Source organism: Galendromus occidentalis, unplaced genomic scaffold, assembly GCF_000255335.2.
Source record: "Galendromus occidentalis unplaced genomic scaffold, Mocc_1.1 scf7180000076381, whole genome shotgun sequence".
In the NCBI taxonomy this organism is placed as follows: domain Eukaryota; kingdom Metazoa; phylum Arthropoda; class Arachnida; order Mesostigmata; family Phytoseiidae; genus Galendromus; species Galendromus occidentalis.
In genome coordinates this window covers 315,971-332,347 of record NW_003804370.1, presented here as the reverse complement: position 1 = coordinate 332,347, position 16,377 = coordinate 315,971, and the positions used below count along the sequence as shown (strand labels likewise).

At 50.8% G+C, this 16,377-nt stretch overlaps 3 protein-coding genes across 3 annotated transcripts; 2 read left to right on the top strand and 1 right to left on the bottom strand.

Moving 5' to 3' along the window:
• Positions 1-1,503: 1,503 nt before the first annotated feature.
• LOC108865164 (glycine-rich cell wall structural protein-like) lies at positions 1,504-1,947 on the bottom strand. The gene has a single exon (XM_018641907.1). The coding sequence runs from the start codon at positions 1,945-1,947 to the stop codon at positions 1,504-1,506; it is 444 nt and encodes a 147-aa protein (XP_018497423.1).
• Positions 1,948-6,430: 4,483 nt separating this feature from the next.
• Positions 6,431-12,908, top strand: LOC100902047 (uncharacterized). Its single transcript, XM_003738997.2, has 4 exons — positions 6,431-6,442; positions 8,404-8,922; positions 12,113-12,145; positions 12,378-12,908. The coding sequence occupies exons 1-4, from the start codon at positions 6,431-6,433 to the stop codon at positions 12,780-12,782; spliced, it is 969 nt and encodes a 322-aa protein (XP_003739045.2). The 3' UTR covers positions 12,783-12,908.
• A 710-nt stretch (positions 12,909-13,618) lies between these two features.
• On the top strand, positions 13,619-14,516 carry LOC100901757 (uncharacterized). Its single transcript, XM_029113166.1, has 3 exons — positions 13,619-13,821; positions 13,910-14,096; positions 14,225-14,516. Exons 1-3 carry the CDS (start codon positions 13,719-13,721, stop codon positions 14,514-14,516), a joined length of 582 nt encoding a protein of 193 aa, XP_028968999.1. The 5' UTR covers positions 13,619-13,718.
• Positions 14,517-16,377: the final 1,861 nt, after the last annotated feature.

Genomic DNA, 16,377 nt, shown 5'->3' with positions numbered 1-16,377 from the left:
AGTTCGGGGAGACGGTCGATGCGGAACACTGAGGTGGAACCTCTCAAGTTCAATCCGAGATGATGGTGGGGCGTGATGTTTGTCCCGGGGGTTGTCCCGATAATTTTCGAGGTCAAGATCATGGGGACAGTAGCGAATCCCCCCTCCCTCAGGACATTGTTTCGCTACGGTAAAGTATGGGAGCGCGTCGCCGATTCGGTTTCCTAGCCCCATACAGATCCGAATTCCCCGCTCCCGGAAAACTTCTGGGAACGCTCCCGTAAGGGGACGATTCTCCAATGCCTCTCGACGATGACGTCTTCGACTACTCAAGTTGCTGAGGCGGAAGCCGGTTGGGGCTCCCAGCATCGGTACCTCACAAGGAGTCCGTAGCGCTCAGATACTGTCCCACGCTAGAACAATTATTATATTATTATTCGATCTAGATCATTTTTTATGCCGCGCGGAGTTGAGGTTCCGAGTTGGGTCTTGGTCTTCCTGGGACAAGCAGTCGACATCCCATCGCGATAACTGAGTTGGTCAGTCGAACACGTTCGACGCCTCCTTTTCTGGACCAGCATTTGAGACTATCTGGTGTTTCCCCGCACAACGAATGCCTAATCATTCAGATGAAAATGCAGGGCGAGTTCGGGATGCTCCGCAGGAGGTAGTCGGATTCGATCACCATCGGTGACTGCGAGGGAGAATACAGAAAGGAGCAATGATTCCAAAGACGAAATATTAGAGGGGAGCCGGCGCCCGAGTTCTAGCCTGGCGAGGGAATTAAACGAAGTATTCTGGTTGACCGTCGGTCACGAACGCAGTAATTCGAGAAATGGCTGAGGAAGTAGTACTCCCTATGTCTCTGGAATGGCGGTCAGTTCCGACCACTCGCTTTTTCGGGCTTCGACTCGATTGGCTAACAATGAAATCGTGGACGTCCATTCGGGAGCGAGAAGTCTAATGGGCGTCGAAGCATTATTGTTCCTCATTGTACTGGTTAGGACGCGAGCGGAAAGTACGAGTGAGAATCATCGACCGTAAGGATCCACATCGAGGATCCGACCATGAGTTGCTCGAACGATATGAAATCCGTTTTGACGCTGTTCGCGAACCTTTATCGATCAATAAAGTCTGGACCTTCGTAGCGATGGTGATCGTACGATGAGCTGGGAAGATTCTCGAAGGTCGAGGAAATACTTTTCCCCGGTAGAGGCTCGATCCCAATATGCGCTACTCCCATATCGGGCACGTGAAGCATCAGTCACGAGAGGCGCTAACAAAAAGTTAAGCACACTCTCGAGTCAACAAAAAAGAATAGAGACAGGTAGAACGAATATTATTAACAAACATACGCACACATAAATACACACATTTCAAGAAAATGGCAATTTCTCGTGGGCGTTGAATCTGGGGAGCTTGTCTCACCCGAGCCAAAAGCATGCGACCTCAAAGCGAATCTCTACAATCAATCGAGTCATGCGTGCGGGCTACGAATCCGATCGCGAGCTCAGGCAGTTTCGTTCACCGGCCATAATGTCCTCGATAATGGCAAGACGTATGGCCGTGGTAGCCCCGGTAGCCTTTGTGGCTGTGGCCGTGACTGTGGCCTCCACCGTAGCCGCGACGGCCTCCGTGTTTGTGTCCTCCACGATAGCCTCCGTATCCTCGGCGGTGTCCATGTTTGTGACCTCCCCTGTAACCACCATAACCGCCGTATTCGCTGCCGTGACCGTGTTTATGGCCGCGCCTTCCGTAACCCCTGCCGTATCCGCCGTGACCATGGTGCTTGTGTCCTCCACCATATCCTTCGTAGTGTCCGTATCCTCCGTGGCCGTAGCCGTGACCCCCTCCACCACCGTATCCACGTGACCGTCTCCGGGAATGGAGTTTCCGCCACAGTTTCTTCAAGAGCAGACCCTCAACCGCGTTCGGAGAGTCTGAATCAAAGTCTACGATGAAAAACATCGTGCACAGTAGGAGCCACTTCGAACAGTTCATTGTATGGTCAACCCGAGCACACGAGATTCAAGACGGTGTCCAAGACCGACGCGACGCTTCAGAACATGTCGCTGATCGACTGACCGGCAGGAAGGAGTCACAAGTCTTTCTATATAGCCTAAGATATTGCTTCATTTGGAGTGGAGACAGAGCTCCGTTTCGTTCAACCACATTTAAAGTGTTTTTGCGCGGATTTTTGCGAGCCGGAGCTTGCACCGGATCGTATTCAATGCTCTGCTTCGATTCGTTAGTTTAGGTGCTTCGTCAGAAACAAATGTTCCGCTCTCTGGAGCTCAAAAGAAACTTCTGCCCGGCTGGTTCTTCAGCGCAAGTGTTTCAGTTCTGGCATAAGAAGCATGAGAATTTCGCGGGGCATAGACTAGCCGTAATGTTTTCTTCCCGTGTACAAGTAGTCGGGGGGTCCGAACCGCGAGGCAGAACCGACCTTGACATCGAATGCGACGAAGTTAGTCTATACCTCGATATTCGGACTCGGGAGTTCCGTTCAATGCACAAGGACGATAATGATCGTGAACTCGGAGCCGATTCATTAGCGAGCCGCGGTGCCTTGCCGACTCAGCGTGGATAAACAAAAATGATCGAAGATGGAGACTCCTATGATGCCCAAATACATCGAATGTTTACACAAATCATTTTCATGATAAACGATTCTGAGGAAGTCGTTGCACCATCAGAAGTAGGATTCGCGCAACGGGATACGCAGTCAGTGGGCAAACATCTCTGCTGTAATGATCCTTTAGCGGGAAGAGCTGTCTATCGAGACGAGTTCTGCTGCATTATATTTCGGATTCCTTGATCGGGCGACACTGACTGAGAGACAGCCGCCCGCCCGCCTGCTTTTTGCTCGCTTGTCAACTGAACGATACGATGAATGACAAGACCACTGGGACCGCTCCGACGCTGTTGACTAACTCGCTGCCAGGTGGGTGGCTGTTCTGAAGTTTGTTTCCCCGGTGACAATATTAGCGGTGCTTTATTCCGAACGCAAAACATCGATTTCAATACCTATGAAATTTTCTCTGTGCTTTCGCAGACGGAATTCCCATAGAGGACGAGCGAACTCGTGGCTTTCCGCTCTCATCAGCATCTGCACTCCCCCCTGATAATGCTCGCGATAATATATCGCGTGCATTCTCTCAGTAATGCTCATGCTCATATCTCCTGTGTTCCTGATGATAGCGTTTACCGGCTCCTGAACTTTCGAGGCTTGCTTTCCTCGTGCTCGATGAGAGTTCATCAATTTGTGAAGTTTGATCCTGATGAATTGGTGAGCTATTCTAACACGAGCATCCAATCAAACTGATTATTCGCTGCCCAATAGATCAATATCTTCGGTTTTGAACGATTTAGTCTCTTGCAGCCCGCACTGATGAGCAACGAAACTCACCCTTGTAATGGGACTATAATAGTCGGTGACCATGGAACAGAAGATGGTCAGCCGAGAAATTATTGCGAAACTTCTCGCTCTGACAGCAGAAGAAAATCAAAGGCGAAGCGCTAGAAGACTATTCGGAGGCTTTCCATATTTTTTTATATCATGCGTCAATGCCGTCGGTTTCCTTCTGAGAAAAATCAAACTACGGTGACAAGTACCACAGCGAGAAGACGGTGCGACGCTGGGAATTTCCAACCCGGGCAGGAACGGACAATGCCCCCCGGGACCAGATACAGCCGCAGAGCGCTCTGCGGGGGTGATCTCGGCTTGAGAACTCCGAGAGAAGGTCCCCCAGGGCCGTGGAAAAGCTTCGCGGCATCGCGTTGACGTGGTCGGAGCTCCATGAAGATCTCAAGGTTTTTCGCGAGCGATCGGGATCATCCAACGCTCAACATTGTCGCGGTGTAAACTGCCCCCTGCGAAATCAAATCGAACGAGACGTCTACCCGCGAGCTTTCTGAAGCTCGTTCGCGCTTTGTTGATTCCATAGCCGTCATAGAGGTGATTTTTGTGAGAAAGAAAATACAACATCACCATCAACTGGATAGAGTAAACAATTCCCATGGAAACGCTGAATGTTCATGGGATTCGGAAGACGACAGAAGATACAGAACAGCTGCCGAGGGAGCAGATCACAGCGACTTGAAGCGCGGCCACCCGAGCGGTAACGGCTGTGTAAGCTTAACAATGACAAGTTCGCAGAGCGAATGGGGTGACAAGCGCCAGCCTGTTGGTAAGCAAACGAACTGTCCGTCCATCCGACCATCCGAGCGGGCAGCAGCGGTAATCGTAGGAGTCAAGGAAAGCAGAACCAAGGCAGGACAGATTTTTTCCTCGAACATGGAATCTTAGGATCCCGATGGTTTCTCGATCCATTCCGCTGCCGAGAAGCTGGTACCTGCTTATCCAAGCAGCATCGCAAGCACCGAAGAGGAATGGATCCGAGAACGAAAAGCTCTAGCATGATGATGATGTGCGAAGATTAGAGCTGAGCAGAGAAAATTGAGCGGGAACAAAAATGAACTTGAACCTCATTCGCTGCCGAGCACAGAGGAACGTGAATCGCAGGGGCGAAGTTCCGACGAGCTCGTATCCCTTCCGGTTCTGAGCAATGCCATGGAGCACTTCCCGTCGCTCAGGGGAAGCGTACGATTGAGTTAACTGTGCGGAGGGTTTCCGTCTGGAAGAGTCCACCACGCAAGACACCAGTCTAGCTCGTTCCCTTCCTCAGGAGCGTTGGTAGATCCTTCGGAATCTCCGAACCAGGAATTCGATACTTTCACAGCTTCTCGTCTTCAAGGAGGAAGTGGAAAATCGGTGCTTCACGCGAATTTCTGTAGGTGACGCACGATTGATCACGTTTGAGCGGAAAAATCAATTTCCATATCTTGATTGCTTGATGTTTTGATTGAAACGCCAGTAGACGATCAGGTGAGCGTTTAGCGGCCGCTTCTGCCAGGCTTGGATTAAGTCGGATGAAACGAATTTCTGCCACTCCATGACCCAAAGTCAAGGTCAAGTCTTGGAGCGATTGAGAGAAAAAATAGAAGTGAAAGTTCAGCTATTCTCACTTAATATCGTTGTGATGGCGCGAACCGGCTTAGCATACATAGACATGTCGTAATTTGAGAAAGCCCACAGAGGAACACAGGAGTGGTCATCGGAATGCCTGCTCGAGCAGCTCAAACAAACGAGAAATCATCAAGGGAATGATGTCTGAGCTTTTCTTCTGCCGGCTCTTTGCGAGAAGAGCTTCTGAGTCCCCCAGTCATATTTCAAAGGATGATCTCGGTGATTCTGTGAGGCGAGTCTCAAAACGATAGAAGGGAGCTCCTGTTGTGGGTCTCGGATTCGCCGGCTATTCGCCGTGAAACATGTCGTCATTACGTCACACGAAGGGCGTTATTTAAAAAAAAGCCCGCTTCGATGTGCCCAGTTCACAAAGGCCGTACGATCACACGTTCGGTCGTCGTTGGAGATAGATCACCAGACAGAGAAGAATCAGACATTTTGTTCAAAGGGTGAATGAATCAACGGTGACTAGCGGCGATACGTTGTCTGCGTGGCGTGGTCCCGTTCGAGCGAGACAGCTGGCAAGACATACGTTCGAGCAGTCAACCGAGTTGAAGTTACGCAAAACGTTCGATTATGTGAGCCTGCGGAGGTGTTGTCGATGTCGACCTTTGGGGTCAAACCGCAAGAATCGCCGAACAGTGGCGTCGTCTATGATTTTTTTGGGACTTCGTGTGACTCCGCGCCATCTGTGACGCGATGTCGACGATGCCAGTCTTCAACCTGCATACCATGTATGTCCTGTCCGATTGACCACCAGCGCTCGCAGCCCACTGCCGGACGGCCCTTCTTGGATCTCTGAGTCGTCACCGTTTATTCTGCGAGGTATTATGAACGACTCTGAACGCTCCTGTAGATAGGATCCTTGTCGCTATTTTATCTCGGTCGGGAAGGCAGATGGGCAGATCCTACGACTCTTAATCCGTGAGGAAGTTTCACGAGGGGTGAGTCGGTCACTCGACCGTCCAAAGAGGCTCAGCAGGGTGGCGCCTCATCGAACCGCGGGCAGGATATCGCCACGTGATCGCTTCTGTGCAATTCTCTTCTCAGGTACCTAGATACCGTTGAAATCGATCGGCGGCGAAAGGGGTAGGTACCGTTGATAGATGAACTCTTTGATCGACGGGAGAATCCAGCGCAATAATTTCTTCGAAAACTTGCAAGAAGTGATGAGCGTTGCGAAGTTCGCTTTCCAAGATCGATTGGTCGCTTTCGTTTATTTGTTTCGGGTTCGCCGGTACGATACGGGGGGATCATTCTAATCTTGTGACTGACCACAGGGAGAGCGAGCGATTGTTCTCGCTGAAGGAATTGTGTGCAACATAAAATCGAGGCGGATATATTTTGTGGATGAGCTTTGTTTTGTCAATCTCGGCCCCTTCATCAGTACAGGACCAGTCAATCGTCGCCGCCGGTGCCACGATGGACGATAAGGTGATGACGCGGTCGTCGGGAAAAAGTCTGGGGAGAGAAAGACCGCCGAGAGATAGAAGTTACAGGAATAAGTATTCAAGCATTCGTCTAACTACGATGTGTGGAATGGTAATAAAACAACAATCAACAAGAACCTCACGATGATTCAAACTGGAAGCGGAATATTCATCGGGTATTCTGAATGCAATTACTAGCTTTTCATGTTCCGTCCATCGTACGCATGCCTGATCATCTGATGGATGCTCCGAACTAATATTTTATTGCTCACAGAACATGAGATATCTGTGTATTCCGACTTTGCCGGCTCCTCGTTTTACGGCTCCGACTTTATTCTTAGGGGGTCGACAGGTGCTGGGTGGCCCTGTCCGCCGCTTTTATGGAACAGCTCTCTCGGAAGTTAATCTCCGGTAGCCCGCCATCAATTTGCCCAAGACTTTGTTCCTGAGCTGCCATATTTCGAAATTATCTTGGAGCAATACCGAGGAATTTGAAGCTTTAGGGTTTGGAAAATTCGGCTCACGTCGCAAGAAGGGTTCTCGTGTCGCCCCGACTCCAAGGCGGAGCAGGTATCCTGCTGGACCGCCGAGAGATATGTGGAGTGAGCGATCTGCACTACTCGATCATGCAGTGCAGAACGAAAGTGATGAGGACGCGAGGTTCTCCGATACAGCGGAAGTCGATTCGCGTAAATATCTGACCGAGGTCTTTCTGTCTTCCGAGAAATTTCGCATGGGGGGCATCCTCCCCATTGAATGTTGGCAGGTCGGAGATAAATAAAGAGAGTCCAGAATCTTTTTGATACAATCGGACATCAAACGTCATACCGTAATGGCCGCTGATGACCGCGAATCACTTGGTTGGGTGTGCGATCTTCACCTCTCGTCAGACGGTCGAGAATCACGGACTACCAACGGAACAGTTCAAGAAAAGCCCAATGACGAGCCCTTCGGACAGCTGCCCACGCATCGTTTTTGCTCAAGTTTCCTTCTCGTCCGATCGGTCGTCCTGTTGACCGCCCATTAATTCCTCAGTCGTTTACATCTGATGCTTAATTTATTATAATTGATTCGCTGACTCTTTCGTTGGAAATTATGATTGATTATGATCTCTGGGCGATATTATACACCGACACTTCACCAGAAATAGAGCTTCGAAAATACACACACCCAGCCTGCAGAGTTCCTCAGCTTCGGAGCAGCATCGCGACGAATAATTGTTTATCTTCGTTCCGTTACTCCGGCGGCAGGCAGCCGGCACCACGGTGCCGACCGCGAGGCAAACAGCGGCCACTTTCACCTGAACGCTGTTGTTGCTGTCGTCGTCGACTTCGTAGTTGTCGTTGTTGTTGCCGGCGATGGCCCGCCGAAGGAACCAGAGAATGTCGGTGCGCAGACGTCAAGGGGGAAGATGGAGACACAGCTTCTACTATATAAAGATGCTGCAGACGGAAGACCGACAGCTCACTTAGAAGACCAACTTTCGCTCACATCCACCATCGGCATATTATGGTAGGAACAGTGCTCGTATCCTTCACTGAGTTCAGTGAGAACGGTGATTCAGAGTCGGGACTTCCCTAATTTCCCAACCAGTGCATCAAGTTTATCCGAGTATTCGCAAGTGACGCTCGAATTTTCGGGATAAAAAGTTTTCCAGTGTCAGTGATCTGAGGGTTCAGTCAATACTGTCCTCTGACTCGGATGAGTGCGACTTTGAAACGGATTCTAATCATTGGATTGAAATGCCGGAGCTCGCTTCCGTTTTTATTCCGGACCGGTATCGATTTTGGTGATCTGACTCACGCATTCGCGGGGTCGCGCCCTGGCGTTGTCGATGGAGCTCCGGTGACCTGTGCTCGCCAAGTTTCCGCGAAGTCCACTAGGGGCGGAGCTCTCCCCGGGGGATTTTTCTAATTAATAATCTTGAGCCGGACAAATATCAAAAACTCTCCTCTCGATTTACAGCGCGTTTTTCTCGCTCTCGGTCTGCTCGTGGTGGCGGCTTCCGCCAGGCCGTCATATGACTTGGACACAGCAGCCCAGGAACCCCAACCCGCCGAAGAAGCGGCTCCCCCTATGCCATACGCCTTCGAGTACTCGGCCTCCGATCCCGAAGGTTCTCATTCGCATTCCTCAAGCTCTGATGGGAAAACGGTCACCGGACAGTACTCCATCATGCTCGCTGATGGTCGCATGAGAACCGTGAAGTACACCGCCGATGAAAACGGATACCGCGCCGAGATCATCACGAATGAGCTCGGGACCGAGTCCAAGAACCCCGCTGACGTCACGATTCAGTCGTCGGCCCCCACAGGCGCAGAGGCTGCTTTGCTCGGCCCGTCGTCCCCGGGTGCCGCGCCCGCTGTCGCATCGGCTGCCCTCCAGGCCGCACCCGAAGCTTCACCGATTCCTGTGACCGATGCGGTTCCTGCGGAATCGCCGAAACCAACGGAGCAAGCCAGCGAAGCTTCGTATCTGAACAAAGTTTTCTCTCCACCGAAGTTCTCGAGCTATCGAAACTACAGAGGGGCTCGCTTCTGAAAAGGTCGGAGACCAAGTCTCGAGGCTCCGACGACCTCGACGCCAAGGTCATGGTTTGACGTGTCGTGCGTCATCGACCGCCTTGTTTTATGTCAGTCTTCACTCGCGTATTCTCTTCGGCTCTTGAGGAATTCCTCATCCTTCCTAGCTTGACATCTTATTTACCTGTGTACACTCTTTTTCTGTCAGTCGTCACTCTTGTTCAGCTCCTCCTCGTCAAAGCTCTAGTCTATCGACCGGCGTCGTTTCGCTTTCTGATTACCTCACGCCTCCGCGATTCTATCACGTCGATCGTTCCTAAGTTGTCAATCGTGATCTGAGGGTATCATCGTCAGAACTCAGATCGATCATTCGAATTGGTTCGACTGGAACTCGATTGAAATATCCCGCTCCAGACTTCGGAATCGTCCGCTTCGACGAATGGCTCATCCCTCCGAGGAGCTACGGATTCTACTCGCGCCCCTGATTGCGTGAGCCTGTCGAGGTTCTTGTCGAAACTCATCGAAGCTCGTTACATTAATTTTCAAATCCTTGCCTAAGACTGGGTTTTGGTGACGTCGACCCTCAGAGACACGAGAGAATTATCTGTCGCGTTGCGTGGAACAGAGTCAGAAAGAAGGCCCAGAGAAATCTCGAACTGGAAATATAAGTTCTAGATGTAAAAATGTAGTTAAATGGAATAAAGAAAAATCTTCACACAACGATTTTTTCGCGCCCTTCTTACCGGAGGCAACAACGCGCCGCTGCCGCTTCCATCGTGGGTGATTCGGGGTACGACTCGATGCATCAGACAGTTCGATGCTCCTCTTTGTCGGAGGTATTCGCCCTGCCTCGGACCACGAGGGGCGGAAGTATACTCTTCATAGAAGCTCATAGAAGGTGGAATTCCCTGTGCCAGACTTCGGCCTCTTGGCGTTCCCAACACGAGCAGAAAAGAATCGGACCACTGATTCGAAGCCGTGTGGGGATTTTCGGAAGATTTCCGATCGGCTCTCCTCGGTCCCGCCTCAATCAGGAGTTTCCTCCATATTCGACCTAGAAAGAAATGGGGACTATGGGCAGATCTGAACCTCGGCGAGGAAGTACATCTCGATAGGATGTAGGTAAGGATCAGCTTCCTCGAAGTTCCGGATAAAGAGTGGCCCGAGTGTCAGAGAGCGACGTGAAATCCATTCTGTGAGACAAATACAGATCCGACCATGCCTATCGAAAAAGGTAGCGAGGTCGGAAGCCGGAGTACAAGCTGATGAAATAATTAGATGCTGGAACGGGATCTCAGACTTCGGAATATGTCACAGATGTTCGGATTGAATTATGAGCAGCAAGAAGCGCGGAACGTCATTGGATTGGAGTAATCCTGACTCGCAGAAATGAGTCTTCTGGACGAAGGGCGAGAAGTCTATCGGATACGAGGCTCCTGGAACGAGAACGCATTAGGGAACGAAAAAAAAAATCACGGCTTAGACGTCTCTGACAGGCGAACCGGATTGCGAGTGAAGTGAAGCTTTGAGGCTTCATCAAGGACTTCGACTTTGATGAGAGATGAACCTGGTGAACATCTCACGATTTTTTGTGTCTGAAATCCCAATCTCTTTTGGGAATTTTTTTCGTGCGTGCAAGGTATTCCGAGGAGTCTGTTCTGACGTTAGGGTGGTGTACCGTGCGGGGAGTCACCGCACGAAAGCGAAGAGAAAACGAACACGGTTTCTTCTATTGATTGATTCGTCTTCACGCGTTTCAATGTCACCAACGAGCTTGTTTAGCCGTTGACAGACATCATCGTGATCGCGTGTACCAATACAAATGTCGTCGTCTTTGACGCCAAAAGCAGTTGAAGTTTGCGCACCTCGTTCAGAATCGATGTGACATCGAGTTAGATACTTTCAGTGGGTCGTACACGAGTCGGTACTTCGTCGCCGATCTCCTCGGACTCATCCATTCAACACTTCTTCTCGCGATGATCGGGGAACTCATTCCGACAACGGAACCGAACGCTCGGGCCACGCGATAGCCACAAAACAGCGTGAAGTCCACTGATTTTGAGTGAAGAACAGCAAGGTCCTGTCCGGAGATATCGGCCAGTGGATGCAGAAGCTGGCCGCATGCTTTCACTCGTCTTCTTGCGCCGGTGAACATTTTTCTTTACTCCACCCCAGACAGTGTCACACGTTACGTCAGCGTTCGCTTTGACGGAAAAGTTTCGTGTTGGCGGTTGGCAGCGGTCGGGGGTCGGTCCGGGTCAGAACGGTGTTGAGGTTCCACCGTAGGACGTCGCTTCGGTAACTCCCAGAAATCTGCCGAACAAATCACGCCAAGCTTGTGACCGAGCATGCCGTGTTGTGCTCCAAGTAATTTAATATCCGAATCATTATCACAACAATGATTACAATTTGTTCAAGGAGCTGGAACAGAGACGGAACGATAATTAATCATATTCGCTACTTTCCAGCCAGGCGTATCATTTCCCTTTTGATTCAAATCACACGGTTCCGATCGATCGATTCCTCCCTCGAGGTATGCAAAAGCTGTTTTCTCACGCCGGCATCTGCCTGCGATTCATTTGTTGAGGACCATACTCCTGAACTTCGCGCCTCAAGGAGACCATATCGATCCCACCTGGGGAGAATTCCCCGCTTCCATCTTTGGGGGACTCGCGCAAAATGAGTTCTGCATGCTGCAGATTATTTCCGGGGCGATCTGTCCTCGGAAGCATGTCGCTGGACAGATCGCCTCGACTATCCTCCTCTGACGACATGACGGACTTGAGCTGGGATCAACGAGAGCATCGTTCTCTGAGAGCAAGACCGTGGGAGGCTCGCCTTTCGGGATCATCAGTCGGACAGAATGTCAAGGATCCAGACAAAATTGAGGTTTCGGACGAAAGCGGTCAAAGTGATTTCTCGCGGAGAATCACGAGACAAACAAGGGAGTTGAATGGAGTTTCCGACAGAAAAATGACAAGATTGTAGCCTGCCGCTGATTTATCGACATCGATTGACCACAGCGTTGCAAGTTTGCACGAAGTGTGCCATCTTCGACGGACGACGACCTTGGCTGACGTTTGGTCAGGGGAGAGTCGCTATCGAGCGGGGGAAGCACCGCTATAAAACCGCTAACCATTCGAGCGTATCAGCAATACGGACCTTTTCTCACATCGGCAAATATGGTATGGATTATACGTGGCTCGCGATTTCTAGAAGTCGACGCGCTCTCTCCCGAGATGTTTTTCTCAAACTTCCCCCGGAACGTCCGACTATCGCTTCGTGGTGACTCCCTTGAACTTTGAGCAACTTCCATCCTCATGATATTTTATCTCTATTCATGTTATCCAGAGTTAGTGGTTTGATCACGAGACTTAGTGTTCAGGCCGCGATGAAAACAATCGGATTCATTTCTAGCGTTCTTCGCTCCCGCTGCTCGCGATTGCTGCCCTTGTCGCGATTTGCGCTGGCCAAGAAGAGAACTACCCTCCTCAACCCTTTGAGTTCTCTTACTCGGCCGAGGACTCCGAGGGATCGCATTCGCACTCCCAGCAAGGCGACGGAACGGGCAAGGTCACCGGAGAATACACTATCACATTGGCCGATGGCCGCTCCAGAACCGTGAAGTACACCGCCGATGAGAACGGATACCGCGCCGAAATCATCACCAACGAGCTCGGCACCGAGTCCAAGAATCCAGCCGATGTAACAATTCAATCGACTGCACCGACGGGAGCCGAAGCGGCCCTACAAGGTCCGCCTCAGGGAAGCGCTTCGCAGAATACCCCCGTATACCTACCGTACGCTTACGCTCGTTATTAGTAAGACCGAAATTCTATTCCAAAGCCTTTCCACCTGTCATATCTGTATACTGCTTCTGTGATCTAGTCCTCACGAAAAACTCATCCTGTATACTTGAATAAAGTCTACATTCTAGTACGTCATGTGAAGAAATTATCGCCGTAATTTATTAATCCCGAAGTATTCGGACTTCGATTTCCCATGCCGATGGGAGCGTGCTGCGATTCTCGCTCGGACAGATCGGTAGATGAGTCGAGAACAGCACAGAAGGCGATGTTTCACACGGTTGAATTAGCGCGATCGCCCCCCCGGGTGTCCGGCCAATCCTGTTGATCGTTTTCTGTGCGAAGTGATAGTTTGTGAGTGACAGCCCCCGAGTTTTAAAACTCGCCCAACTATATCCAGACTTCAAGACGCCGATTTGCAGACCTTCCCAGGTCAACGGTCTAGTGAAGCTCGTTCGGAAGATTCGAGAAATGGGCGATCTCGATGGCGAACGACTGATCGTATGAGAGTGAGCAAGTCCATCATTATACTTGATTGATTATTTATTTATCAGGCGCGGTGCCGTCCGTGAATCGGATCGAGAGAGAGGGAGAAGGAGCGAGTTCGTCCTCGAAACTGGAACTCACAGCTTCTTCGGATTTTCGAGCCCGTCCCCGACGAGATCATCGGTAAAAGCGCGAGCCTCCTTTACAGCAACATCCGTTCCAGTTGCTGGTTCCATAAGAACGAATGACGACTCTGAGTGACGGCCGCTTCATCATAATCAAGCGAGCATTACGGTGCTGGAGAGCGATCTCGTGTCTCTTCCCGATTCCCTGCGCCGATTTCGACGGAGATCGCTCGTATTTCTCAGAAGACTCCCCACGCGGAGGAGTATGCGCTCGGGCAGAGTCCGAATTTCGTCATCGTAGTGAACTTCCACAATAAACACGAATCGACAGCTTCTCGACCATGGGCTACGTCTCACGTGCCCAGATTCATCTTACACTGTTGTTCGTGGTTGGAGTTCATTGCGAGACAGACCGATTCTGTTTCCCTTCAAACATGCACAGAGGTGAGCCGACGTTCTTGGGAGGGGAGAACCTCCTTTTCCTCGATTGCGCCGTGCAGTCGGGAGTACTCAATGATTTCACGCTCGACAGCGAGCTGCGATTCAGATAACGCGTATGTTTGGGTGCCGAAAGGCGGACTCATTCCGTGTTCGCCAGTTTGCCAACTCAAGTACCGTTTCACGAACGAAAGGTACATTTCTGCGAGAAGAATCTACGAAGTTTGCCACTACGACTCCGAGAAGAAAATGTTCTACCACGGCCTAGCGGATAGGGATCGGTGAGTAGAGACGCCGGGCCGAGTGGCCTGACTTTGGAGACAGCTCTCTGTCCGGGGCTTCCATGGTTGCGCAGAGAGACCAAGTTCAAAGAGCCATTCCCGTTCACGAGAGCCATGTTTTTCTAAAGGTGCGCGTGCCGGGACTGGGCTGCGTACGAACGAAGAGAGGATCGATGGATAAATCATTTCAACGTTACTTGGTTCTGCAACTCGGACTGGGACATCAAGCGAACAGATTTTGTGGGAGTCTACGTGATAGATTGCGATAGACAAGATTATCTGCCAGGAATCTGCGAGCAGGACTGCACCAATAGCACACTATGGCCCCCCGAGGACGCTCAAGAACTGCAGGGTCAGTTCCTCAAACCGAAATGTCAGCCGGTCGTTCCTTCATGCAATAAAACCGCCCGGGTGTGTTAGATTAGCGCGGGCTTGTGTCCATTGGTTTTGAGCCTTTAAAGTCATTCTCGATGACATCCTGGCAACGATAAGAAAAGGAATGAGAGCGAAGACATCCGAAAGATCTCTAGTAGGACGAATTCCCAGTCTTCCTGTTATTCTCCTCATGCATCGGAGGACATAGAGCCTATCCGCGTTGATCATCAGAGCGCCTCTCCGTCGAGCTTTCTGATATCGTCGTCGTCTGGAACTGAGAGATTCGATCTCTGAAAATCCACGTTCCGCGACGACTGCTGCCAGAGAAATGCTATCCGGTCTGCTCCTCTCATTTCACCCCGTATATTCATATTTCGGACGAGTATCTGGAAGCCTCGATTTATGTGGAATTCTGCGAGGCATTCCATTCTAGCAGGAGACTTCCGTCACGCCAAGAAATATCCATGGGCGCTTGGAAACCGTTGAGGAACATCGCGGAGCCGCCGACGATATGGTGGCGGCTCTCCGGACGAGGTCGGGAATCGCATTACATCGGGCGACAACGACTGTTCTGATTCTGGCTGCTAGATCGGCAGAATCCGAGGTGAGGATACATGGGAAAAGCCTTCCTGGACACGCAATCATAAAGAGATTCTTCCCATCCGAGGTCAACGACAGTCACTATATTTCTCGGAATAAACTCGAAAATATTATAATGAAATTCACTGAGGAGGCTCTCGATAAGCACATCATCGCAGAGTCATCCACGGAGACCTTCTTCCGTCCTTCCCGCCGCCTTCATCGAACAGATATTTCTTCTAGATACTCGACAAACCGCTTGAGACGTTCGAAGTAGCGTAATTCCCCGTTCCTCGAAGGCGCTTGACCGCTCTTCGTGCACCAGGCTTGGAGACGCATCGACCAATAAAGCTGCTCGGCGGTGCCCGTGTACCAGAAATCGGGGGCGGCGGAACTTCCGTCGGGGAAACTCATCCTTTCTTTGAGGGTTCTGAAGGCGGTCATTTCCCACGAACGATCCTCGCCACAGAGGAGCAGCTCCGCCGAGAGAGCCCCGGCGAAAGCATAGGTCTGGAATGGCTCAGGAAATGTAGTTATCATAGCGAAGTTGGCAGGGAGTAGGAGGATTCGGCCGACTTTGGCTCCGGCGAAAAGTTTCTGCGTTTCTTCCATCCATTCCTTGATGCTGCTGACGCTCATCGAGGAGAGGTTTCTTGCACATTGCTCGTGAACCCACACGGTGACATTGCAAGCTTGCCTGGGGATTAGTTTCGGAGACATGCAGGCTATTTTGAAAACAGTCAGCCATCCCATGTCGCTCAACTGAAGAGAGCTAGATAGCTCGAGAGATTCGTTGTAGAACGTTTCAGCGAGAATCTCGTTCTTCGCAATGTCATCTCTGTAATATTCTCTGATTGGAAACCTCGTGGGAAGATTGTATTCACAGAAATTCTCGGGCCTCAACTTGCAAGATGAATACAGTATGAGAAGAAGCATCAAAAGGAGATACAAAGCGACAGCGCAGGTGCTTGAGCAGATGCATCTCGTCGCGACTCCCATAGCGCAACCGGGCTTGTCAATGCGTACTCTGACCCTCGTTTCCCTTTCTTCTTGTGCGGGGGGAAGGGGGGATCCACCGAACTCAAGTCGACTCCTGCGCGCGTTCCCGAATGTCCAAAAGTCAACAACTTCTTTGTTTTCTCTTGAAGACTTGATGAATCCAGAAAACCAGGGCTGCAGGAAACATCATTGCGCCCGTTTGATCCTGATCAGCCTCGGATTGGCTTTCGAGACCAGGGTAGCTCTCCCGTTGGATGTTCCACGTGTCGAATGAAGAGGAATGAGGGTTATCACTCGCTTATTCTTCGGTTTTCCGGAATTCAGAGCG

Bases quoted from the DNA above. Each gene is read 5' to 3' on its own strand.
- LOC100902047 (XM_003738997.2), top strand. The intron at 8,923-12,112 runs GTTTTCTCTCCA...CGAGCGTATCAG, and splicing joins AAGCTTCGTATCTGAACAAA to CAATACGGACCTTTTCTCAC. The intron at 12,146-12,377 runs GTATGGATTATA...ATTCATTTCTAG, and splicing joins TTCTCACATCGGCAAATATG to CGTTCTTCGCTCCCGCTGCT.
- LOC100901757 (XM_029113166.1), top strand. From the start codon at position 13,719: ATGGGCTACGTCTCACGTGCCCAGATTCATCTTACACTGTTGTTCGTG. The intron at 13,822-13,909 runs GTGAGCCGACGT...CACGCTCGACAG, and splicing joins CCCTTCAAACATGCACAGAG to CGAGCTGCGATTCAGATAAC. The intron at 14,097-14,224 runs GTGAGTAGAGAC...GTTTTTCTAAAG, and splicing joins GGCCTAGCGGATAGGGATCG to GTGCGCGTGCCGGGACTGGG.
- LOC108865164 (XM_018641907.1), bottom strand. From the start codon at position 1,947: ATGTTTTTCATCGTAGACTTTGATTCAGACTCTCCGAACGCGGTTGAG.